This window comes from Equus quagga, chromosome 17 (assembly GCF_021613505.1).
Source record: "Equus quagga isolate Etosha38 chromosome 17, UCLA_HA_Equagga_1.0, whole genome shotgun sequence".
NCBI classification, from domain to species: domain Eukaryota; kingdom Metazoa; phylum Chordata; class Mammalia; order Perissodactyla; family Equidae; genus Equus; species Equus quagga.
In genome coordinates, this window is record NC_060283.1 from 27,741,507 (window position 1) to 27,768,735 (window position 27,229).

At 38.9% G+C, this 27,229-nt stretch overlaps 1 protein-coding gene across 1 annotated transcript in view; it reads right to left on the reverse strand.

Annotated features, from left to right (window-relative positions):
• Positions 1–168: 168 nt before the first annotated feature.
• FNBP4 (formin binding protein 4) overlaps positions 169–27,229 on the reverse strand; it is a 34,010-nt gene continuing 6,949 nt past the window's right edge. Inside the window, exons 5-17 of the mRNA XM_046643230.1 lie at positions 26,473–26,620; positions 26,247–26,367; positions 24,879–25,220; positions 23,513–23,723; positions 20,463–20,587; positions 19,298–19,402; positions 18,370–18,503; positions 17,198–17,385; positions 12,436–12,746; positions 12,167–12,311; positions 11,416–11,759; positions 3,194–3,351; positions 169–1,235 (exon numbers count right to left, since the gene is read on the reverse strand). Of these exons, the coding sequence (XP_046499186.1) occupies positions 1,145–1,235; positions 3,194–3,351; positions 11,416–11,759; positions 12,167–12,311; positions 12,436–12,746; positions 17,198–17,385; positions 18,370–18,503; positions 19,298–19,402; positions 20,463–20,587; positions 23,513–23,723; positions 24,879–25,220; positions 26,247–26,367; positions 26,473–26,620 (2,423 nt within the window). The 3' untranslated portion in view covers positions 169–1,144. The remainder of the gene's footprint in view (positions 1,236–3,193; positions 3,352–11,415; positions 11,760–12,166; positions 12,312–12,435; positions 12,747–17,197; positions 17,386–18,369; positions 18,504–19,297; positions 19,403–20,462; positions 20,588–23,512; positions 23,724–24,878; positions 25,221–26,246; positions 26,368–26,472; positions 26,621–27,229) is intronic.

Sequence of the window (27,229 nt, forward strand, 5' to 3'; positions counted from 1 at the left end):
GGTTTGGATCCTGGGCACGGACATGGCACCGCTCATCAGGCCATGCTGAGGCGGCGTCCCACATGCCACAACTAGAAGGACCCACAACTAAAATATGCAACTATATACTGGGGGGCTTTGGGGAGAAAAAGGAAAAATAAAATCTTTAAAAAGAAAAAAAAACCAATCGGAAGTATAAAAAAAGCTTTATTAGTGCATATATACAAATTTACAAGGTCAGAAACTGGAGAAATACAAAGAGCTTTAAAACACAATTTGCCTTTTCTTCAGTTTAAAGTGACTTTTACCTGATTGTGATACAATACAAAGTACGGAACAGTAAACTGTTTTTTAAATACTGGAATTTTTATGGAGAATACATTCACACATATAAGGGAGGTGAATTCTGGAACAAGGTAAGACAAGGGAGATACATCAATACATACAGCGGCTCTTATTACATTTACTGCCACATATGTGAGGGGGAGTTCTCAAAATCAAAGACATGAACACCAGCTGCTGCCTGTATTGAAATCTAAGTATGCCACTCCACCTAGTGTGTGAAACCACTGAGCTATCGGTTCTAGAATTTGTGAGAAACAATACTCTCAGAGAGTGTGGCCATCTGTCAGCACAGGGTAAACAACTTAATATTCCTCCGCACTTCAGGGGTGGCAGACTAGAGGAAGAGGTCAGAGATTCCAAGATCCCAGTTAACCAGGTAGAAGAATACAGAGCTGCCTTCTTAATTGCACTTGTTCTGGAGACGTTAACGAGAGAGCGCCACACCAGGAACTGAATGAGCCTCTATTAGGGAGGAAAATCCATCACTGGGCAGCGAGGCCTCTACAGAGGTGTCATACTTAGGAGCCACAAGTTCCAGCTGGATGAGGTTAAGGAACATACCCTGCTGAGTGTGCCAGTGTGAGAAAGGATAAAGGCAGCCAGGTCAAAGCATTCAGTCACCTCACCCTTCAACAAAACAGAAAAATTACGTTTCACGCATGTGCGAATTTTGTACGTGGATGCTCTTGCCCAGGAAATTCATATGCTCTCCCTCATAACATTTATAGTTTATTGACAACAGTAAAACTAGTTAAGACTCTGAACTAAATTTAAAAAAAAAGTCAATAATAGAAATTAAAAAAATTTTTTTTTAAAAAAACTATGTGTTTGGAGCCATTTTCCTTCTTTTCAGTCTTGCTCGCCAATCCTCAGGGAGGGCTTCAAAATTTGCATTTCTCTCTGCCATGCCACTGTGAAAACAACACACAGATTACTTCACTGGAAAGAAAAAGAATGAAACTGTTCATTTCCTAGCAAACGAAAACCTCTACCTGAAACTGAAACTCTTATCTATCATATCTATGTTCATGAAAATGCTTCAAGTTTCTCAACTAAGTTTCAGCATATTCTTCATATTTCTTAAGGCTGATAGGTCAACCAAAGACATACACACACTCTTCTCTGTCGTTTTATAGACATGTTAAGGACATACTTATTTTTATGTATCTCCAGTAACCACTAAAGCCACAGTGAAGGAACAAAACACATTCTGGCAGAAGTTTTTCTTGGCCCCTAGGAGTTATGATTCTTTAAGGAAGATATATTTAACCCTCAATATACCACCAGAGACCTTTGGACCTAATGTTTTTGAGATTCTCTTTTGATCAATTCTAACTAGTTGTAAGGACTAATATCTCATGGCTTGTCCAACATTTAAAAAACAGATTTAAAAAACTCAGATTCCATCTTGCAATTACCAGAATGGGAGCATTGGATCCTTTTATAAATCTGAAATCATCTAAAATAAATTATAGAATCTCTGTAATTTCCCCATCACCTTGAAACAGTTTGCTATTTCATCACTGTAGGAATTAATCATTACTCAATTCTCGGCAATACTGAAAAAGACTAAAATAATAAGAAAACTGAAGAATAATGGTATCCCCTACAAGGATGATGCAAAAGTGAAATAAATTGTCATTAATACTATCCCTCAGTTTTCTTATTATGTTGCCCCAAATAGGGCATCACCTTCCAAGGAAGTAAAAAAAGAAGCCTGGAGACATCTTCATAGTCTTTTTTCCCCCCAAAATATTACCCAAACCAGAAAATCAATGCAGAGAGACAGATGATGGCACTGAAGAGTCTAATCATGATGGTAAAATTGATCCGATTAAAATCTCAGACTATGAGTTTAGTTAAAGGACTATGTCCTGGATGAACTTTCTCAAGTTCAAGCTCGCTGAGTCAACAATATATTTCTACGGACAAAGGCAACGCAGTATTCTCATCCAAAAGAACAGATTCATCACTCAGCATTTCCTAACAAGAACCTGGACCATCTCATTTTTCTAAAAGGACATGTGACAGGAATCTCTCAGGTTTTATGGTGCTGTATGCTAAAATTTATTTGATAGGGTTCATAAGTGGAAAAATGCTGAAAGCAGGTAGGTAGTAATTGGAGAGAAATAGGTATTTTAGGAACAAAAAAAGTCATTGGAATGATATTCTAATTGTATCTAAAAATGAAAATGTTTTGAATAATGAAACAAATATGGCTATCCTCTCACAAATGTTTTCATAAAAAGTGCATTTATGGATGTTGCAAGTACAAGAACCAGAAGTAATGATAAGCTAGAAACCATCAGAGATGAATTTGAAAACTGGCATTACTATTTATGAGATGAGTATGTTCCAGGTTACACATGAAAACTCAGCAATTAGTTGCATTCAAAGAATGTTGCTGATTTCAGTAAACATATCTTCAAAACCAGGAAAATAAAGAATAAAAATTTGGATTAGCTATGTTTAAATTCTTGTTAAAATTTCTAAAGAAGTTTTCTTCCTCTTCCTTTGTTTTTACTACTGTAAATTACGTATAAAATAAATTCAGATATATATATATAAAAGGGTCTTGGATCTAGAGGGTAAACGGGGACTAAGTTTCCTGGCACGCTGAGGGTTAAGGCAGTCCTTGGCCTAAGATGAACACTCAGTGGGAGAAAGGATTACGGCTCTGATACTTCCGAGTTTGAAAAAGCCTAGACTGTAATTTTTATACGGAAATAAACATTTCTCTGAATTAAAAATTGTTTTAGGTTAAGTTTGTAAAGAATACCAAAACTTAAGGGCTGTGATTTTCAGAATATGACTGCTCTAAAACAACAACCACAAGCACCACAAGCCGCCCACCTGGGGTCCCACTTACCTGACCAGCTGCTGCTGTTTCCACTCCTCGATGCGCTTCTGCGCAGTTGACTCCCGGTCCTCTTCACTCGAACTAGAGTTCTCCTCTTCGTCCAATTCTCGCTGGATACTCTGCCACTTCTTTACCAGAGATGGCATTTTGGTTTTACTCTTCTTTGCCTGTAACGAAGGCTAAAGGTCAGAAGGTACACAATACTTAAAATAAGGAATGAGTCCTCCACACAAGATGAGGATCATTCCCCTAGTTCTAAGGAACAAGTGGACTTGAAAATCACAAGAACAGAAATAGAGAAAATAAATACCAATCTAAGTTCTTGCCAGAAATTTCTACCAACTATAAACCTAATGTTTCGTTAAAAATCTAAAAACTAAATGTGGTTATATTATGAAATCAGGTCAGAAAAATTTCCCTTAGCCTCTTTATTCTATGGAATCAAAACTGTTGCTGTTACCTCATTTCCTCAGAATTACAGTGTTCCCTTTTACAAATTTTAAAGAGATGCAGGATTCACATCAAGTGAAAAACAAAGCTGAGAACCAAATCACCAGCTTTTCTGGAGACAGCAACAAAGTCAGTGGCAACTATTAAGTATGAAAAAGGCAAGGAGACGCAGCAAAATATTAATGATGAGATTAGTTTTAAGAGGAGGTATTATGAAAAATTTTATTTTTCTTCAGATTATCTTCATTTTCTAAACTGTCTATAAACATGTACTTTTGTAGTAAAAAATACTTGTGATGCTTGCAAAAGTAGCACTATATATGCAACACAGCTTGCTCCATCACCGTTTCCAGGTTTCTGATCAGCGGCACTCTAGCACAGAGGGCTTCCCCAATCACCCTGGCTCAAAGAGCACCACCTCCCGCCCTCTTACACTGCTTTTTTTTTTCATTGCATTTTAAAACATTGAGGGGCCGGCCCGGTGGCACAGCGGGTTAAGTGTGCACGTTCTGCTTTGGCGGCCTGGGGTTCACCGGTTCGGATCCTGGGTGCGGACATGGCACCGCTTGGCACGCCATGCTGTGGTAGGCGTCCCACATATAAAGTGGAGAAGGATGGGCATGGATGTTAGCTCAGGGCATCTTCCTCAGAAAAAAGAGGAAGATTGGCAGCAGTTAGCTCGGGGCTAATCTTCCTCAAAAATAAATAAATAAAACACTGAACATCTGTTTGCTTATTTGTCGCTCCAACCCTGTCCCCCTCTCCCCCAGTCTGCCGGAAGGGAAGCTCTATGAAATCACAGATTTCATCTGTTTGACTTACTACTAAATCCCAAGCTCCTACGGAGAAGGCCTGACGAACAGTATGCAGTCAAAATATGCCCTCTGTGACTGGTCACGTGGAATTAGAGAGCTGCTGCATAAGACACTGATGAAATCTAACGTTACCCCGGTGTTTTCGAAGAGAAGCAGAGCCGTGTGCTCAAAGACCAGGTCACGCTGTAAAAACAAGCAGCACTCATGTGGTAGGTGTGACTACGTGCTGTGCTCATGTCAGGACTGGGTGTGGGGCCCAAGCTGTTTCTCCTGCCTGCACTTCAGACAAACACATTTCTCGATTAAGTCCCCAAAGACATGAGAAAATCAGCTTAATATTTTCAGTCTTTTTTTATTACTTGGCTTCCCACTTGATACCTATTTGGACTGTCACTGACAGTTCTTAACTTTCTGGGGACGTGAATGCCCATCTGCTGTGCTTAGACCTTTAGCTCCATATACCTTCCCACCCTCCATTCTGTCATTTAACCTGTGGTGCAATCCGACCAGTGCAGGCACACCCCTCCCACAAGCTCCAACACAGCCCATTCTGGGTTAGCACGGAACCAACTGAGTAAAAAGTAACGTGGATTAACAATCGTCACGTGCACATAAAGGGCTCACTGGGGTATAACCTCTCACTGAACATCTGCGGACATGATTAAAAACCATAGATCTAGGTAGCATCACTGTTGTTTCATTTTGACTTCTATAGGTTTTGTTAATTTTTAGCATATTTGATTCCTATCTGTCATGGAAAAATAAGTATGTTTTAGAAGTTATACATTGCCTATCACATTCAAAACCATGGATATAGAGTTGCACTGGACATTTGAGCACATTTTAGGGGAAGAGGCAGAGGAATAAAGATTAAATGGCCTTTTCATAGTTTATTTTCTAGTAAGCTGCACACAAAACTTTCAGAAAAAACATCTAAAATACATATTGGTCTCAAATATTCTTGAGAATTAGAGGCAATTAAGTATGTATTTTATATTCTTTAAAAATGGCCTGTTACAACAAAGAGATGGGTCATTGTCTGCTTCCAGACATCAGTTATGTAAAAATGATTATTAACGTAGAATTCTGGATTTTCAAAACTATTATTTGTAAGACCATAAAAGCACGACTGGCTGAAAAACTACTTGTTGAATGAAAGCAGGAGGAAGTAATTACCTCTTGGAGGACTGGAGGAAGAGTGCCAAGGATGTCTTTATACAAGAAATGATTGCTGAGTACTGCTGTTCTGACACTTAATTGTGTAAAGAATGAATAGTAGTGGGACTGGCGGATAAAATAAAAACACGGGGGTTGTAAGCAGCGTGCTGGCTCAGGAATACTGTATATGCTATGGTAAGTAGACTAACAACAGTCTGTTCAAAACGTTGATTTTTATAACATTTCCTTCATTTTCAGATAATTTCTGGAACTACAGTACCAACTTGGACAAGTAGTTCAATCCAGAAATAGCTTGTCTATTTTGTGTGAACTCAAAACTCATTCAGGAAGGTTCCTTGGACCATTGTAAAGCAAATAAATTTGCCCTGTTGACCTCTGGGGCAAAAGATCATAGTTAAGGTAAAGTGCGAACACTGGGAGGAGAAGGTGATGAAAACTTTCTTTGGGTAACTAGGGTATTCAGAAGTGCCCATGAAGGTGATGTCAGAAAGACGGCAAACTATGAAGCTCCAGGCCCTTGTTCCTCCATGGAAACATCATGTAAACAAACACAAACGGACTAAAACGGCTTTGTGGAAACTCTAGAAACCAAAGATCTGCAGCAATCCAGAGAACTCCCAGTCGAGAAAAAGCCATACTCAAAACAGTAGGAATTTCCTGGCATATCTGCTTGCTCACGCGCCACCCCCACCCCCAGTGTGGTTGGGAGGAAGTGGCCCAATTCTGAGTTCCCTCCTTCAGAACAAAAGGAAAAGAGAGGAATGTACAAAATGTTCTAGCCTGTCTATGGCTGCCTGAGGGACTGGTTTCTGTATTGCTTGCCTTGGAGCTCAGGCAGGAACAGCAACATATTTTGGATCTCAGGTTGGAAGCCATGCAATGAAAGGCAGTGGCAGGTGGGGCAGCATGTGAAAAGCACAGGGGGACTACAGTCATGTAGACACCTGGGGGCAGAGGAATACAAAAGAACATCTAACCCTCCTAGAAGAAGCAGGTGTGAGACTGTTAGGGAAATTAAAATTAAATGTACACAGGAGAATGGGAAAAAGGAACAAGCACAAGTCCAGGGAACACAGATGCCCAGACACAGCCTGAAAAGATGTGAGCCTTCATGCTGGGCTTATTAATGAAGGTCTTCCCCCACACAGAGCCAGTGTGCAAAGACTGGGAGGGGTAGCTGTTTTGCCAAATGCCTGACTTTCAACAAAGGATCACAAACCATACAAAGAAACTGGGAAATATGCCCATTCAAAGGATCAAAATAAACCTTTAGAAATCAACCATAAAACATGCTTCAGACTTACTAGACAAAGACTTTAAACAAACTGCCAGAGAGCTAAAGGAAAACACAGGTAAAGAACTAAAGAAAATAAGGAAAATGGTATATACACAAAATGAGAATATCAACAGAGATATTATTAAAAAGAACCAAACAGAAATTCTGGAGCTGAAAAATACATCAACTGAATTGAAAAATTAATTAGCTCAACAGCAGACTCCAAAGGGCAGAAGAAAGGATCAGCAAAATTAATAGGTCATTTGAAACTATTGAGTCTGAGGAGCAAAAAGAAAAAGCAGCAAAGTGAACAGAGTCTAAGTGACTTATAAGATACCATCAACTGGACCAATATATGCATTATGAGAATCCCAGGAGGAGAGAGAGAAAACAGCAGAGAACTTACTTGAGGAAATAAATGCCAAAATCTTCCCAAATTTAAGGAAAGACATGCATATACGTATCCAAGGGGTCTAACAAATGCCAAGCAGGATAAACCCCAGAAGACCACACGAAGCGACATAACCAGTCAGTCAAAAACCAAAGAGAGGGCCAATCCTGGTGGCCTAGTAGTTAAGATGGGTGCATTTCACTTTGGTGGCCCGGGTTCGATTCTCGGGCACAGACCTACACCACTCATCTGTGAGTGGCTATGCTGTGGTGGAGGCTCACATACAAAAAGAAGATTGCTAGTGGATGTTAGCTCAGGGCAAATCTTACTCAGCAAAATAAAACTACAACAACAACAAAACCACAAAAACCCCCACAGAGAGAATCTCGAAACCCTGCAGGTTATAAAGCAGTGGGATTATATTTAAAGTGATCAAAGAAAAAAAAATCTGTCAACCAAGAATTCTGTAACAGGCAAAACTGTCCTTCAAAAATGAGGATAAATTAAGATGTTACTAGACAAACAAAAGCTGAGGGAGTTCATTAATGCTGGACTTGCCCTATAGGAAATCCTAAATGGAGTCTTTCAGGTTGAAATGAAAACATACTAGATAGTAATTTGTCATACAAAAATAAAGCTCTCTGGTAAAAATAAATACATGGACAAATATAAAAACCAGTTTTATTGTGATTTTGGTTCATAATTCTACTTATTCTTCTACAGAATTAAAAAGACAAAAGTATAAAAAATAATTATAAATCTATGTTAATGGGTACACACTATATCAAGATCTAATCTATGACACCAATAACATAATGGAGTGGGGTGCAGCTGTATAGGAGTAGAGTTTTTGTCTGCAATTTAAAATAAGTTGTCATAACTTTAGTGTATTGGATATAATTCCCACGGTAACCACCAGGAAAATGTATATAGAATATACATGAAAGGAACTGAGAAGAAAATAAAAACTCGTCACTGAAAAAAATCAACTAAACACAAAGGCAGGCACTGAGGGAGGAAATGAAGGACAAAAAAGCTGGAAGACAGAGAAAACAAGTAACAAAATGGCAATAGTAAGTCCTCTTATCAGTAATTACTGATAGTAAGTTAGTAATTAACTAATGTAAATGGATCAAACTCTCCAATCAAAAGCCATATACTGGCAGAATGGATTAAAAAAACAGAATTCAGGGGCTGGCCCCATGGCTGAGTGGATAAGTTCTCGCACTCTGCTTCAGCAGCCCAGGGTTTCACCAGTTCAAATCCTGGGTGCTGACATGGCACCACTCATCAGGCCATGCTGAGGTGGCGTCCCATGTACCACAACTAGAAGGACCCACAACTAAAATATATACAACTATGTACTGGGGAGCTTGGGGAGAAAAAGGAAAAATAAAATCTCTAAAAAAAAACCCCAGAATCCAACTCATGATGTCTGTAAGAAATTCATTTTAGGGGCCGGCCCCGTGGCTCAGTAGTTAAGTTCTCGTGCTCTGCTTCAGCAGCCCAGGGTTTTCCTAGTTCAGATCCTGGGCACGGACATGGTACCACTCATTAGGCCATGCTGAGGTGGACCCACAACTAAAGAAAATATATACAACTATGTACTGGGGGGACTTGGGGAGAAAAAGCAGAAAAGAAAAAAGATTGGCAACAGTTTTTAATCAGGTGCAAATCTTTAGAAAAAAGAGAAATTCATTTTATATCTAAGGACACACACAGGTTTAAAGTGAAAGGCCAGAAAAATATATTCAAATACTATATGCAAATATTAACCAAGAGAAAGTAAGGGTAACTACAATAATATAAGGCAAAAGAGACTTTAAGTCAAAAGCTGTTATAAGAGACAAAAACATAAATTAAAATACCACTTGCAAAAGCAACCAGAGAATAAAATATCCAAGTATAACTTTAGCCAATGAGGTGAAAGACTGGTACATTGAAAACTACAAAACATTTCTGAAAGAAATTAAAGATATAATTAAATAAAAAGGAATCTTGTATTCATTGATTGAAAAATTCGACATAGTTAAGATGGCAATATGACCCAAACAATCTACAGATTAAATGCAATCCCTATCAAAATTCCATTGGACTTTTATGCGGAAACAGAAAAGCTGAGCTTTAAATTTGTATCAAATTGCAAGGGAGCCTGAATAGCCAATAACAAAAAAGAAGTACAAAGTTGGAGAACTCACACTTCTCAATTTCAAAACATACTACAAAACTAAAGTAATCAAAACAGTGCAGTACTGACATATAGACCAACGGAATAGAACTGAAAGGCCAGAAATAAACCAATACATCTACAGCAAATTGATTTTAGATAAGGTCTTCCATTCAATGTGGAAAGAATGGTCTCTTCAACAAGTGGCGCTGGGACAACAACATAGCCACATTAAAAATAATGAAATTGAACCTCTACCTGATACCATAAACAAAAATCAACTAAAAATGGATCAACAACCTAAATGTAAGTGCTAAAACTATAAACTCTTAGAAGAAGGGCCGGCCCAGAGGCACAGCAGTTAAGTTTGCACATTCCGCTTCGGCAGCCTGGGGTTCACCAGTTTGGATCCCGGGTATGGACCTACACACCACTTGTCAAGCCATGCTGTGGCAGGCGTCCCACATATAAAGTAGAAGATGGGCACAGATGTTACCTCAGGGCCAGTCTTCCTCAGCAAAAAGAGGAGGACTGGTGGCAGATGTTAGCTCAGGGTTAGTTTTCCTCAAAAATAAATAAACTCTTAGAAGAAAACATAGGGGTAAATTTTCATGACCTTGGATTTGGCAATGAATTCTCATATAGGACACAGAAACACAAGCAAAAAGGAAAAAACAGTAAGTTGGACTTTACCAAAATTAAAAGGTTTTGTGTATCAAAGGAAAGTATCCAAGTGCAAAGACAACTCACAAAGTGGGAGAAAATATTTGCAAATCACAGATAAGGGAATTGCATCTAGAATACATACAGAACTCTTACAATTCAATAAGAGAAACACAAACAATCCCATTCAAAAACAGATGGTGCCAGCCCCTTGGCACAGGGGTTAAGTTCAGTATGCTCCACTTCAGCGGCCTGGGTTTGTGGGTTTGGATCTCGGGTGCAGACCTAAACCACTTGTCAGCCATGCTGTGGGGGCATCCCACATACAAAATAGAGGAAGACTGGCACAGATGTTAGCTCAGGGCTAACCTTCTTCAAACAAACAAAAAAAGGAGGCTTGGCAATGATGTTAGCTCAGGGCAAGTCTTTCTCATCAAAAAGGAAAAAAAGGTTCAGTTGCTGTGGAAAAACTTTGGCAATTTCTCAAAAAGTTAAAGAATTATCATATGACCCAGCAATTCCACTCCTAAATATATATCCAAAGGAAATGAAAACAAGTACTCATCATACGTGTACTTATAGACATATTCATATCGGTACTCTTCATAATAGCCAAGAGGTATAAAACAATCCAAATGTCCATCAATAAATAAGCGGATCAACAAACTGTGGTCCATACACACAACGGAAGGTTACTCAGCCATAAAAAGGAATGAAGTACTAATACATGCTACAACATGGATGAACCTCAAAAACACTGTGCTAAGTGAAGGAAGCCAGATACCACAGTTCACGTGTGCATGATTCCAGAAGAGGTGAATCCACAGAGATGGAAAGCAGACTGGCAGTTCTCAGAGGCAGAGGGAAAGGGTTGATGGGGAGTGACTGCTTAATAGGTTTTCTTTTGGGATGATGAAAATGTTATACAACTAAAGAGAAGTGGTGGTTGCACAACACTGTGAATGTACTAAATGCTAATCAATTGTGTACTTAAAATTATTAATTCTACATGAATATCTCTTCAGTAATAAAAATTTTTCAATAACAATTTTTTTTCCTTCTTTCTTTGGCTTTTGGTGAGGAAGATTGGCCCTGAGCTAACATCTGTTGCCATCGTTCCTCTTTTTTTTTAGTTCTTCTATGTGGGATCCCAACACAGCATGGCTTGATGTGTAGGTCTGCACCCAGGATCCAAACCAGTTGACCCCAGGCCACTGAAGCACAGTGCGTGAATGTAACCACTACACCCCGGGGCCAGCCCATCAATAACAATTCAGAGATTTACTATACCTTATCTTTCTTTCCTTTTTTCGTCTTTTCAGGGGGTGGCGCTTTGGGAGCTGGTGGTGGTGGTGGAGGAGGAGGAGGAGGAGGTGGTGGTGGTGGCTCTATAATGGCAGTGGTAGGCACAGCACCTCGGGCCTGGACTGGCTGCAGCGTGGGAGCAGTCACTGCCATTGGGACAGAACATTCAGCATAGCTCATAAGTGCAGAAGCTGATGCCAATCCTAGGTAATTCGACTGTAGGCTCATTCCTCTGGCCTGATGAGCCATTCCTGTGGCTGGATGGCTAACTGATATTGCCTGGTGTCCGATCCCTGCAGATTGATGTCCAATCCCTGCCGCCTGGTGACCTAAGACAGAAAACATAAAATGAAACTATAAAAACGACAAGAACGACATTGTGACAATGCCAAAACAAGGAAAAGGGAATTGAGGGTTAGATCGCCTACAAATGATTCCAATACAGCTTTTCCTAAAAACATACAGCCACATTTTCTGGTAGCAAAAGACTAATTTCTGAATACTTTATCATTAAGGTACTTAAACATCAAAATCACTGATGTTATGTAAATACACAGAAAACAATCTGGAAGGATACATGCCAAACTGTTAACAGTGGTTTTTAGTAACTGAAAGGAATGCATATTACGAGTCTTTGCAATGAAAGCCTTTAACATTTCTTCAATTTATGACACCTAGTTCTGGAAACAAAGACATAATCCATTGCGGGAAAACACATTTTAATCACAATGCTTACCTGCAGCTATAGCTGATTGGCTGTAGAGGACCGGAGAGCTACCAATGGTAGCTGATCTCTGAACTACTGCAGTACTAATTTCTGTAGCTTTCCTCTTTATCGCTTTAGCGGAAGGAGAAGTAGAGACAGTAGAATCACCCGAACTCTGAAACAGAGATTCCAGTCAGTGGCTAAAGGCCCTGGTTAAAAATCCTCTTCTAAAATAAAACAGGATGTCAACCTTGCCCCAGTCCCCAAAACTCTTCAGAATGACAAAGGGCATTTCTCACCTGGCTGGTTACAACCGTGGTTTGTGCAGAAGGTTTCAATGGAGTGTCCTCCTCTGTTCCCGGGGCAGGAGGCTCCTCACTTCCCTCATCCTCCATCTCTACCTCCTGGATCTCACCGTCTTCTACAGGAGGAGGTGGGGGGGGAGGGGGAGGAGGGGATTCTGGAGGTGGAGGTGGAGGCGGTGGCATTTCCAAAGGTAATGGAGGTTGAAGCACAGGCACGTTTGACTGAAGGAGGGTCCAGAACGGAGTAAGTGGCATGAGTGATGAAGAAGAAACTTGGCCAGAAAAGGACTCTTTACAAAGAGAACCTATGAAAACAAACAGGAGTCAAGGAAAAAGACAAAAACTCCATGGCTTATATTCACAGAAATGTTCAACTGACTGGTGAGACAAAATCTGACCCACAGGCATCTAGGTGACATTGATGTCACTGAATTACGAAACAACTCAGTTCAAAAATGACTTCCATGGAAAGATAAATTTATGAACCTCAGTTAGCACTTGCCCCAGCTGTGTTATACTAGTCTTGTTCTTTGGGTCCAGATTTATGGATGAGTAAACGAAGCACATCAACTCAATGAAAAATTCATCGGAATCTTAAGTTTCTTATTTCGAATATTCAGTTTCAACATATACAACTAGAAGGCAACACTCTGGGGTCTTTTTTTATTTCAAAAGTGAAGAGGTGAGTGAAAATGATGTGCACTTGCAATACCGAGTCAAAGTATTTTATTTTTTAGTGAGTTAGATAATTGAGGACGACCCAGAGAAGTATCCATTGAAAACACTCACGCAAAGCCTGTTTTAATTAATTTGGGTTACTAAGTTTTAAAAATCCATTTGCAAGGTGCTTTGTCAAGCCTATCATTCCTTCACATCTTTGTGTGAATTATATTCATTTGCTAAATCGTAGCAACACAAATCAGGGAGGGTAATTTTTTACTTCTGTGATGAGAAAAGGGAAATTTAGGAGAATAAATCTTCCAGGTCGACTATATCTCATGTATACATAAAAGAGGTGTTTGAAGATACAGAGGATGTGAAACAGCCGTTGAAGTCTGAGTCAAGAACTTACAGCTGAACAGCTATAGGCTCGGCTTCCCTCAAACCTCTGCAAAAGCCATAGTTCATTACTGTCTTTTCTCTGCTGAGAAAAGCTTTAAAGATTAGACAAAATAGGAGAATATACTTACTTGTAGCTTTCCCCATCCCTCTTTATCGTCAATAGGGAAGTTTCACAATATATGGGACTATTAGATATATATCCCAGGAATGTTGAAGGGGATTTTCTCCCTAAAAATCATAGAATTTAGGAGTAGAAGAGACATGAGAAATCATCTAGTTCAACCCTCTCATTTTAAAGGTAATGAAACCCAGGAGGCAAATGACTTGCCCAAGATCATACTGCTCTTAGCGGCCAGGTCTGACTCCTGCCTAGTGCTATTTTATCAAGATGTCCTGGTGAGATATCAGGAGTTCAAGAGCTTTAGAAATCTCAGTCAAATAAATCTCACTTCTCATGGAGCAGAGATCCAGACACAGTCACCTATGAAATGTCATGGTCAAAAGCAGTGGATTAAATAAGGGCTCTATTATGGAAGGCCTAGGACAAGAATGAGGCCTTTTACCTTATTTTGCTCAAAATACACCACACTAGCACTCAATAAGGTAGAACCAAAGTGACCATGAACCATTTAGCTTTTGGAATAGCTTTAACTTTTTATGGAATAGATAAATAATACACTATGTAAAAGATTTTAAGAACACGATTCACATTGTTACTGTAATTATTTGAGCAGTTGCTTACTATTAAGAAAAGAGCAGTGAAAACAATTCACCAGAACACAGAAGTCAGTTTTCCAGGCAGAAGACTTCAAATGTCTCATTAAACATTTCTATTTGATCATATCCAACATGAGTCTAGACACTAACTTCTAGACAAATAAAGTCTGGGTATGGCCAGTCTATTACATTACACATTACATTCAAGATTACTTCAGAATTAAGGTAATAAACAATGAAGATCAATAACTTATTAAACTTTCTTCTACTAAACCAACCACAACATGTCGGTAAGTAAATATATCAGATTTTGTGCTTAGGTAGATTTCTCATCTAGAAGCATAACTCAGTACTGAGAGTTATGATGGTGATATGCTGCTATGCGGAGGAACTCAGAGAAACACAGTAGGTTCAAGGTTAATAACGTGGTTTACAACCTCCAGCAAAGCTGTTCAGAACTAATTAAACTTTGCGTAAATATAAGATAAACTAGACCTGATAATTTAGCAGCAAATAAGGAACATACTTTTAGAGTTAATATTTGAATCCCAAACTAAGCTTACTCAAAACATAAAAGCTGCATCTCAACATTGATAATTCTCTCCTTTAGCTTAAATAGAAAGAATCCTAGTTTGAATATCCATGGATGTCATATTACATGATGCTTCTGTCTCTAAATTTAATCCAGTTGGGATATTTTGCCATTTAAGAGAACATTTAAGTCTGAAGTCCGAGGAGACATTAATATGGTATACATAGCTTTTATTATGGGCTAATAGATTAAAAAACTACAAGCTTAAAGAGAGAATAGTGTGCAGATACAAATTTTGAATTCTTCAAGAACATATTTCTTCTACATATCTTTATTTTCTATTTATAGGCAGGCTTCCTTTTTTGTTTTCCTATACTTTCCCAGAAAATTTTTGCTTAGTATTTTGAGCCAAGAGACCAGTTTAGCAATTTTAAAGCAAGAAGTTATTATATAAATAATAGTTCCATAGAGACTTTTTTTGAAAAGCAGCTAAATTTAACCTAAGTGACAAAAGCCCAGAAAGACAGACATATTCGATATCTTAAAATCTCTCTCATCTTTAGAGACATGACGTTAAATTCAAACAATGAACAAGGATCAAAAATGAACAGAACTTTGAAACTTCCTTGTTCCTCACAATATAGTAATTTTTCTTCTTTAAAAAATGGTTTTAACTACTGCTGGGCTGACAAAGAGCATATATTATATGAACTAACTTTATAGGCTTAAAATAGTGATTGATATTGCTTTTAAATAAAATCTTTGGATTTTACTTAGATCAAGTTTATCATGTGGTTTTAGCAGTTCTTGATAAAGAGGCTTAACAATCTATGCTGGTTTATCACTGGCTTTTCCCTACAGCATAACTAGTTTTGCTTTAAGCAGATAGGAATGTCTCCAGGTCTTCCCTTTACAAAACAGTACCAACTGTGTGTGTAGTCAACAAAGAGGGCAAAGAACTTAATACTGAACTCTAAGCTTTTCACAGAGCACTCAGAGTGGGCATTCTGGACTATTCGGTTTTGGAACATACAAGCAAAGGACATTAGAGAGCGGCCAGGAGCGGAATCACCCCCCAGAACCACTACCAAGCCTCTTCAGTTCACTAACTACTAAAAAGCAAACAAACAATAAAAGCAACTTACTAGACATATCTATCATTGCTACCAATAGAATAGGGAAAGGAATCAAAAGAAAATCTCTTCAGGAAAATGTTAAGTAAAAATACCCTATGACCTGAGAAAATACATTTCTGAAACATCAAGAATAAAGCCACCCTTTCGCTAGTTTTAAAACTATCGCTGCAGTCATGTGGCTTTTCATTCAGACTGCTGACAGGGATTCCTAGGCTAGGCAAGAAGTTAACAAAATCACTTGCTACACGACCAGTTTCACTTGGTCTATGATCAGAACTTTCTGACTGGGATCGGGGAGCCAGTAGAGTATAAGGCATCATTTTTCATAAGCAGAGAACGAAAGAATTCAGCTCTTCACGCCCTATCTTACCAACAAATTCCATGTCTTTTTATCTTCAAAGGTTTATTACTTTAGAAACCACTCCACAGATTCTTGCCTTCATGTGACACCACTTTAACAAGTAGCTATCAGTTTTTTACATCAAAAGGTTGTTAATGACAGTCTTGACTATGCTTCATTATTTACTTATTTTTGTCCATCCAAGAAAGACAGACTTACAGAGATAAAAATGTGTCTTCTTCCATAATGTGGAAATCAAGCCAGGGCTCTGAAGAGCTACCAGATTCTCAGAGTAACTGGAAAGCTATGAAAGCCTTTTTTCTTTCATGTATATAACTAAACTAAAGACCTCTAAGAGTACTTTAAATGGATTGAGCCATCCTGATTGTTTAATACTAGAATATTGTTGGCGATTTGCAATGATCAATACCCTGAAACAAGTATGGTCCTAGTTTCATTTTTCTTCAGATTGCTTTGATTTGTAACAACCATACTTCTTATAAGACTAGTACAGTTGAAAAATCAACTTGTAACATCAAAGACTAAACGTTCTACACAAAGGTGGAACAAATCTCACATTATCATTCCACATAGATATTGACAATTCAACTGTCCAGCTCCTTAACATTAATTAGTATTCCTGTTACATCCTGGAAATTCACAGCTTTGTCCGTGGCAGGACAGAGTGGTTATAGGACAATCTTTTAAATCAAAATATATTGGCTAATCATTTCATTTTTTAGCAGAGTTTGATAGCAATAGTATGCTGATTTCTAACCACTCACTGCCTTGGTTTTCTTCAGTATTAACGCTGGCATTCTTTTATTTTTAGGTAAAGCCACTATTTTCTAATTAGAAATTTACATTATTGTGATTTAAATTATTTTTTTCTTTTACGATATCAATTACTACAAGTCTTTTTTCTCTAAAATCATTTCTCTCCCATTAGCACAGAGTAAATTGGCCCACCTGTGGAATTCTCGGAGGACTCTGTTGAATTGGAATCAGCGCCAGTTTTGTCTTTCAAGGTCTGTTTAGGAAGAGTCTCGTCTCTATTTTCTGCTGCTTGGCTTTCTTCCTCCTCCTCCTCACCATCTGGGAACTCCCACTGAGACTCGCCCGACTGTTCGTTTACATAGAAATATCGTCTATGATCCCTAAATTACAAGAAAGAAAACACATGTTTTAAGACCCATTCTCCTACAAAGACACTGCCATTTGGTCCTGTCCCAGGACAGCAGTCTGCTCTCACAGGGACGAACCTCTTCTTAACGGACTGCTATTCACAAAGGCAACAAAGAGCTTTGACAATTGAGAATGGAGAACCAAGGATAATTCAAAGCTATTTGCACTGCCAGCAGCTCTGTGAATACAGCCCTGAGCCCTCTCACTCCAACAGATGACTTAGAAAACACCTCTCACATCTTTTTTTTTTTTTTGCCAATGCTTAACAGGGTTTCAAGTTTCATTAACGGAGGGACTCAATCTCCTAGAACACTAATTTCCCTTCCGAAGAAGAGAACAACGAAGTTTGCGAAAGCTGACTCTTCCCCTCTTGGACCGTGGAATTCACATTTCATACTCTTGATATCAAACACAGTGAAAGCTAAAGAGAGGGAGAGGATCTGGGAGCTGAAAAATAAAAGAGCAAAGATTTCAAATAATGAAAAAAAAAAATCAAGAAAAGCCAAATATAAAAAGAAATGTTTTCATCTGACCTGCTGGCAGAAGATAGTAATCTTGTTCTTCCTTCACATCTTCAGCCACGAAGCTTTCCTTAACTTCACCGAGGTTAATCAGGAGTAGTTGCTTCCAGAGGTCCTGTAAAGCGCACAGAGCTCTCGCATGCGCTTAACCCCCAAGCCCGCCCTACTCCGTGCAACACTCTGGAGAGTAAAAACCAGCTTTGTCCAATCTTGGGAAAAAATCCGTTACATGGAACACTTTAAACATTGCTTTTTGTGTCTCCACCGTGTGGCTGGCCCGAACTCTGTGAGTGCGTGCGATGCTCGGCCTGCCCGGCACCGCTAACTGCAGCTGCTCTGTCTCCACACAGGCTGTCATGTCGTCAGGCGGTGGTGATCACAAATCATGTCTGAGATGTCAAAGGTGAAAGGTGAAAAGGGGAGAAGAGTGCGTACCTGTCCCAGTGGCAGGACCAGCCTTTAGGAGTGGCGTTTATTTCATACTGTTTTAGTTGTTCTGCTGCATCCTGAAGTTTACGTTTAAGGTAGTTTCCATTAAGAGCCCCTTCCCGCCAGTCTGCGATCCGAGTCTAGAATCAACAAACAGCAGGAAGTTAAAGATTTCTTATGCTAGGAGGCAGAGAGAAAGGGACAGAAGTCTTCTGGTCCATGACTATACTGCTATACTCTTGGCAGGAATGAAGACCAGAGAGGAAAAGAAATCCCATCTTAATTTCATAAAAAACATTGTTTGATCCACAGAGTTCTGAAAAATGAGACTGGACCCCAGCACATGTTTACACTGTCAACTCTCCAACATCCGTGAAAATAAGTAGAAGTAGTTCTACTTTCCCCTTTAGCCTACAGTAAGATTGGTTTCCCAGAAATTTTACCTCTTTTGGGTAGAGAGTTCATTCAGCTCAGTAACATTAATCAAAACTAAAGATTCAGTTCTTAGGGACATCAGCCAACATCCTGGAGGAGGCCCTTACCTAATCCCGCCCTTCCATTCTGTAAAGCATGCAGGCTACAAATAGGACTCAAAACTTTTCTTTTTAAATAGATTTATAAAGCTTTAACACTTAAGTACTTTCAATGTTATATGGCCTCATCTGATCATTATGAATAGAATTTTAATTTGTTACAAATAAACTTATATTGAAATATACCCCTATTGAATGCAGTATCATCATTACACACAAACTCTCAGTATTTATCTTCAGAATTGTATTTTGTGCTTTGGCTATAGTTTTTCTTCCTGGGGTGGTGGTTCAGATATGCATAAAGGTTAAAAACTTAAATTTAAGATTAAAATATAACACAGAGTCCTCACACATATAGCATGTCACTCAAACACTGTTTATACCCAAAATGGCTAAATTACCTCAGTCTGTAAGAGCAGCACATGAAAGTTGGAGATGGACTGTCTATTAATGCCTAGGAATTCAAATTTACTTGTCAGGGTATTTGCCAGTTCTCCGATCTGAAACTGTAATGCAGGAAAGAACAAAAGGAAAAATAAAAATAGAATCAGCAATATTTTCTGTATTGTGGGAAATCTTTCATTTATTGTTATAGATACTAGAAAAATGCGTCTGCTTATAAACAGCTTTTCTCAGACAGCTGCATCTAGTTATATAAAAGATTAAATTCTGGGGCCGGCTTGGTGGTGTGGTTAAGTTTGCAGGCTCCACTTTGGCAGCCCAGGATTCATGGGTTCGGATCCCAAATGAAGACCTAGCACTATTCATCAAGCCACACTGTGGCGGCATTCCACATAAAAAAGAGGAAGACTGGCAACAGATGTTAGCTCAGGGCCAATCTTCCTCTCACGTGCACAAAAATAAATAAAAACAATGTATTTTTTTAAAAAAAAGTTAAATTCTTATTTATAGTAAAATAATTCACAAGAGTGATAGTGACAGATGGTCTAGAGAAATTAAATGCATACGTACTCTAATAAAACACAGAATTCAACAGTTGAAAATTGATCCTAAATGCTCTCCCAATATTGTCCAAACCATCACTTACCCATTCTCCCCATCCCTTCTACATGGTTGTACACTAGCTAGTGACTGGATAACATCTTTCAAGTCAAAAGAATGTGCTAAGTAGTTTTTCCACAGACTGCCCTTGAATAGCCACATACTTACGTGTTATATGGTCTAATTCTCCTCATGACCCTAGGTTACAAATGAAATTGGAACCAAATGTGCCTTTGCATAAGGACAAGTAGTTCATGCAGGAATTAAATTTGTAACTTTCAGTCTCTTCAGTACTTCCAGAGAAGCCTGTATTTGACAAGCTACTGCTTTCCAATGGAGGCTTACTTGTAAGAAAGCAAGCATTTAGAATTTATTTTTAGATAATTTCTCCACATCAGTCAGTCCTTATTCCTTATTTCAGCCTTAAATATGACCTTTTCACCTAACCAAGTCGATGATTTAAATTTGGAGATAGTAAAGAGCACTTTTACTTCTTGCTAATAGGAAAAGTAGTTCAATGGTTGGCCAATCTAAAAATACTTGTGAAGCTGCATTAAAACATACTTTCAAATCCTGCTCCTCTTCTACTTTCGGCGCTGTTTGTACTCTTATCTTCTCTGGGGATTCTTCTACTTCCATCTCTTTGTCTGAATTCTCATCTATTTTTTCTGAATTTTCAGCACCAACTGCTGCAAAAGAACACATGTGAAATCAAATCAAAAGGACCAATACTGATGGAGCCCTACATACATTTTCTTACCCCTGTAGCAGAGATCGCTGACAACGGTTATTAGTTCTCTTTCCTTTGCCTGTGTTTTCCTTACTTGTTAAAGCAGCCCTAATGACTTGTCAGCCTATATTTATGAAACCAAAAAACTTTATAATCACCTCTCTTATACGTAAAATTTACTTTGTTTTACCACACGACCCTACAGTTTCTGCCTTCCTTTTCTCTTTTACCTATTAATCTTTCCTAATCTTCTCTTCCAGAATACCACTGCTTCATTTACTTACAAAAGCTAGATACCAAACCTGGGATATATAGGGTTCTTGTATCAAGTGGATTTTGTATCATAATCAGAGCGGCATTAATTTTAATCTACTTGATAACTTCCATCCTCAACTGCTTAACACCTGTAGACAATCTATACTGGATCCACCTACTCTTCTGGTTGGTGCTGATGTCAGTTGGTAGAGGGAATCTCCAAAAGAGAATAGGTTTACCACCAACTTTAATGGAGTAAAAGACAGGAACTCTCTGTTATGTTTGCTTCTTACCCTGTTTACCAAATCCACATATATAACGTAAACCATCCGTCAGGAGGATATCACAGACTCAAAAAGCAAAACAAATTTAAGTACCTTTCCTTAACTCTGGTTAATCCCTGATCTAAAGAAGAAACGTGCCTTTTTTGTTTTTTCTCCCCAAAGCCCCCCTGGTACATAATTGTATATTTTAGTTTTGGGTCCTTCTAGTTGCGGCATGAGGGACACCGCCTCAACATGGCCTGACGAGCAGCGCCATGTCGGCGCCCAGGATCCAAACCGGCGAAACCCTGGGCCACCAAAGCAGAGCGCACGAACTTAAGCACTCGGTCACAGAGCTGGCCGACATGTGACTTTAACATCACTTTCAACACCTTTTATTAGCCTCAAGCTTTAAGTACTTAATTTTATCAAATAATGGCCTTTCTCTTTTTATTTAATCATTAATATTCCTTCCACATTCTCAAACTGCCTGAAACCAAATCTTCCTACTATCCCACTTACTAGTTTGTAATTCATTGGTACATCAGATATCTTATACTTGGTGGCAGGCACAAGAATTTAACAATTTTAAGCACCTCTAGAGCTCTAAAGCTTGAATATTTTGGAGAGCAATTAGACAGAATCTAACAAATTAAAATACACATATCTCTTGACCCATCAAGATATCACTAAGAATCTATACTATAGTGATACTAAAATCTGCACAAAGATATATGTACCAGAATATTACAGTATGTTTTTATTGTCAAGTATCATAAATGTGTATAATAAATATACTTAAAATGAATGGGCACTCGAGTAACTACACCCCAGCTTAAAAGAAGGCTTTACTGGCACCTCTGAAGCTCCCTGTGCCTCTGCCATCACATCGACACCAGACATAACCTTTACCCTGATGGTGTAAGTAAGTACCTTTCTTGAGTTTCATCATGGAAATATCTTTAAGCACAACATTTTTTCATACTTTCCAACTTATATACATAGAATATTAACATATGCATTCTTCTGGGGCTTTTAAAATTTAACATTATTGTTTCTGAGATTAATCCATGTTGATATATGTAACTATGGATCACTCATTTTTCACTGTCATTTAGTATTGTAGTGTAAGAATACACCACAATTCATCCATTCTACCTTTGACAGACATCTGAATGGCTTGTAGGTTTCTTTTGGTAATACAAATGCAGTATTATTTTTTTTAAAGATTTTATTTATTTATTTTTTTCCTTTTTCTCCCCAAAGCCCTCCAGTACATAGTTGTATATTCTTCGTTGTGGGTCCTTCTAGTTGTGGCATGTGGGATGCTGCCTCAGCGTGGTTTGATGAGCAGTGCCATGTCTGCGCCCAGGATTCGAACCAACGAAACACTGGGCCGCCTGCAGCGGAGCGCGAACTTAACCACTCTGCCACGGGGCCAGCCCCTGCAGTATTATTTTTTTAAGAGTAAAACATGGACACAACTTAAATGTCCACTGATGGAGGAAGAGTCGAGCAAAGACATCTATACCACTCAGTGGTTAAAAACAGTAATTTTCAAAACACATTGTTAAGTGAAAAAAGTGTGTCAGCCTAACAATCCATATGGTTTATCTCATCTATGGTAAAATTTACATGTGCACATGTACACAGATACACCTACAAATGTATATAAAGATAGAGGAAAAGGTCTGAAGGAAATCCTTTAGGATAGAGGAAACGCACCTCAGGGGTCGGGAATGAGAATCGGGAGAAGATGCAGAGGGACTTTTAGAACTCTACTTTGTATTCTCCTCTAATGTTGATTGAAAAGAAAAACTTCAAACAAGATGTCTGCATTTACTTATTACCTATGTTTTTGTTTACTTGTTTTTTAACCAAAACCTATAAGGTATCCTCTGCTAGGTTTACTCAACTAAGGTTAGGTGTTCAAATTTTACTGCTCCCTTTCCACAATGCAGAGAGAACAGAGATGAGGCTGGGCTTGCCAGAGGCGGTCCTGGCCTGCCTTGCCTACCATCTGGAAATAGCAGGCTAAGGAGAGCGCCTGGTCTTTATACAGATCAAGACAACTATAGTGCTAAGTGATAAAAAATAAGGGAAGTCAATCTTGCTTTGCTGCTATTAAGGGAGAAGTAATTCCTAATCAGTAGTGAACACACAACCCAGCGGATGCCAGCCTCTCAGACTCTTACTCCTCCACTGGAGGTGGAGAGCAGTGAAGGGACGCCTCCTTCCCAGGACTTCCCTAAAAGGGTCAAAGAGCCGTCTCTCGCTTTTTGCTGAAGAGGGAAGAAAAAAAGCGAAAGAAAGATTTCCCCTCTATATTTTTCAAACTCTGAAGTTTAACGTAGAGCATGAGTTACCAGCTTCTCCATTTTCTGGAGTCTCTCGTCCAGTTTTGCTAGAACTCCGGCTGGTAGATTCTGGACTGGTAGCTCGAACAAACATCTTCCATTTCCCTCTTTTAGACATAAGTCTACGCATTCCATCTTGAGATGCTGGCTGGCTGATATCAGAACATGGACTAGACCCTGACACACTACCATCTCCTTCCTCCAAGGCTCGCAACTCTGCCTACAACGAACAAGACAACCAAGTTAGAGTGTTATTCACTACTTATCAACACTTAAGCATTTGTGAGTTGCAAGTACCCAGGCGTTCTTTGAATTTAAATTCTTTGAAGACAAGTATTTCTTAACACATTTTTCCATCAGAGCTGAGCGTTATGCTCCATATTCTATTGTTACTCAATAAATGTTGATTCATGATTATAGTTAACAAATATAGATTTGAAGGGGATAGGTCCTAGAGATCTACTAATAGACTAGTTTTCCAATACATGCACACAACAGATAAAGCTTAACTTAGCTAGTCGCTCTCCATAGCTTCAAATTTTCTTTTTTAAGATTTTATTTTTCCCTTTTCTCCCCAAAGCTCCCCAGGTACATGGTTGTGTATTTCTAGTTGTGGGTCCTTCTAGCTGTGGCATGTGGGATGCTGCCTCTTCATGGCTTGATGAGCAGTGCCACGTCCACGCCCAGGATTCGAACTGGTGAAACCCTAGGCCACCAAAGCGGAGGGCACGAACTTAACCACTCGGCCACGGGCTGGCCACTCAAATTTTTCAAAAGGGTGGGAAGCTTCAAGGAGATATTACTATCATAACACCTATTAAGATTTTGCTTCACACTGAAGGAAACAATAGATAAAACTGTTTGAAGAAAAATCAGGGCAGAAAACAGGTAAAACTCAACTTCCCAATCAGGAAAGTTTCCAGTGGACCACCTTTTTAAAAGGAAAGCACATGAAATCATGGGTTCTTCTTAATTCTTGTTCCTTAGAAGGCCCATTTAAGTATCCAAACAACGCTGTAGCTGATCACCGGAAGCCAACTTGTACTCTAACGGTTGGGTTAAAAATCAAGTTCTCACAAGAATTTGCAATGCTCATTTGTTAAGAAGCTAAATCAAAGATACATTACTCATTGTATCTATCTTTAAACCAGAACAATGTCGGTCTTTACTGGTTGTCGACTACCAAAAGCATCATCAGGGACCAAAGGAACTACAACTCCATAGTTCAAGCTTTTATTGCAGAAGCTCAAACACTCTAGATGAAAGGATAAGAAAAACAAAATCCCAAAAACAGCTGCAGACTGAGCACAAAGGTCCCAGAGTATGACAGTACTGAGGGGAGAAATTTACTCTGACTAGAACGGCAAACACTTACTTTTTTCCTTTCCAAAACTAGCTCCAGCTCAAGGGTGTCTTGCTCCTCTTCCTCTTCACTCTCTCCAGACTGAACAACACTGCACAGGTCCTCCTGGGAAGGGTCCTCCAAACTGTCCAACATCATCTCCTGGGGCTTTCCGACTGTTGCTGCTTCTTCTACTGTCGTACTTGTTTCCTTCACTTCTGGAATTGGCTCCGCTTCTTTACAAATTACTTTTCTTCTCCATCTCTCTTCTTCCTCCTTTATTCCCTCAGGCAGCAAAGGAGCAAGCAACGATGCTGCCACGCCTTTCTTCTCCTCCTCATTATTTGAGAGAGCCTGAATTCCTTCATTTAGTTCCTATAAAGAATAAAATAATCTCACATAATTTTCAAAGAAATCTCACTGAATATATATTGAATTGTTCATGTTAAAAATGACTGTACTTTTCAGTCACTGGATATTCTTAAAAACCACCAATTCGCAACAGATTAGTATGTCTAATTAGTATTACACATGTTAATAGCAGATTACATGTGTATAATGGAGACACCGTTACTTCAGGAAGGCAGGTTTGAACTGAAAGCTAGTTCGGGGTGGGACTCACACTATATACCCTCCCCACTACCTCCTATGTCAACAGACAGACTAGTAAGGAGCAGAGGCAGATTCAAATAAGCTCAACACATGACTGGGTAAGTCTTTACCTTCCTCTTCTGTATGAGGAAGATAACCTCACAGGTATGCTGTGAAGGTGATTTAGGGGAAAGTGAAATATTTCTAAAACGAAATGCATGATTATATTTAAGCATCTATTTCCTCCATCGGGAGAATATTTATTCTACATCCCTCCTGGAGTTGTAAAGAGTAAATTATTCTAAAAGTACTTTTGGTTATTAAAAAACTCCTTTGAACCCATCATTTAAAAATTCAAGATAAAATTCAACACATCCTCTCTCTGTAGACTACAGCTTACTTTTCTTACTGATGAGGCTATAGAAATAATTATTCCACTAATAGTTTTTAATTTTTAAGGTAGCTGATCTTTTTATTAAAAAAAAAATTACGTGGAATCCCAAAATAGAACTATTCTGAAGTAGAGAAGGGGACCTGAAGCCCTGCCTGTGTGGCTGCTCCCATGTCCTTCACAATGACCCAAGAAGCCTCGGTGGCATCCCAAAGCTCCAAAAGAACCACCAAACTGGCTAAGTGCTGTAAATGCCACGTAATATACAGAAACAGTTAAGTAAAACTTTAAGAAACAGAATTTATCCTATTCCATACCTGATTGTAAAATATTAACAGAAAGCTTCTATACCTGTGCCAGAGGAACAGTCAAGCTCTTTAGATTTTAAATAAGCAAATGAGGAAAGATGTAACACTGACCTTTTTAACTTCTCGCTTGGGTACGACTGGTCCACTTTTACTACTAGAAACAGAAACATTTTTCTCCTTAGTGTAAATGTCGGTATTTACCACAAAACTAGCTTCGGCACCTGTTACAGAACTAAAAAAAATATACTTAGCAAGAGAAATAGAAGGCCAATATTATCAGCAAAGGTAAGACTCTTAATATCCTTCTAGGTAATTTCTTTCTCAAGTCTATTCTTACCTGGGCTGGTAATGTTGTAATCCCTGTACCTGGGTGGCAAGACACTGGGGCAACTCCCAAGTCACTTCATTTGTTTGTGTGTTCCAATAATAATAGCATCCTGTGTTCTCATCCCAGACTTCTTGCCAATCTCCCATCTCAATTCCAACTAGAAGAAAATAAATTTTAAGAAGCACAACTTCCTCCACAATTCTACCCTTATATCCTAAGTCAGCTCTACAGGCATAGCAATCTAACACAGGGTGTCTCAACGTCAGCACTGGTAACATCTGGGCAGGACAGTTCTTTGCTGTGGGGGGCAGTCCTACGCAGTGTTCAGCAGCATCCTGGCCTCTACCCACTAGACGCAGTAACACTCTCCTGTCACCTGTTGTGATAACCAAAATGTCTCCAGACATTAGGGGAACTCCTCTCTCCCAAATCATCTTTGCACACACAGTTAAGAAAAGCAGTTTGATGGTCCAAAAATCCATTTGAACCCCAAAAGGCTTTTTAAAATAGCTGTTATTATTTACCTGACATAACCTGCTACTGGTTAAAAGGGCAAGCAATTATCTTTCAAAAGATAAATTTATATCCAGTAATTCCCAAAGAAAACCTTCCTACTTCTCACCTTCCAAATACTATATTTAAAAGGCCAGAATCCTAAAGTCTGGGGCTACAGCAGACAGATTTTCATCTTTGGGGATCTCAATGCCTAGGACATCTTTAAAGATTGCACTCTAGATTTCTTTCTTTTTTTTTTTTTGAGGAAGAT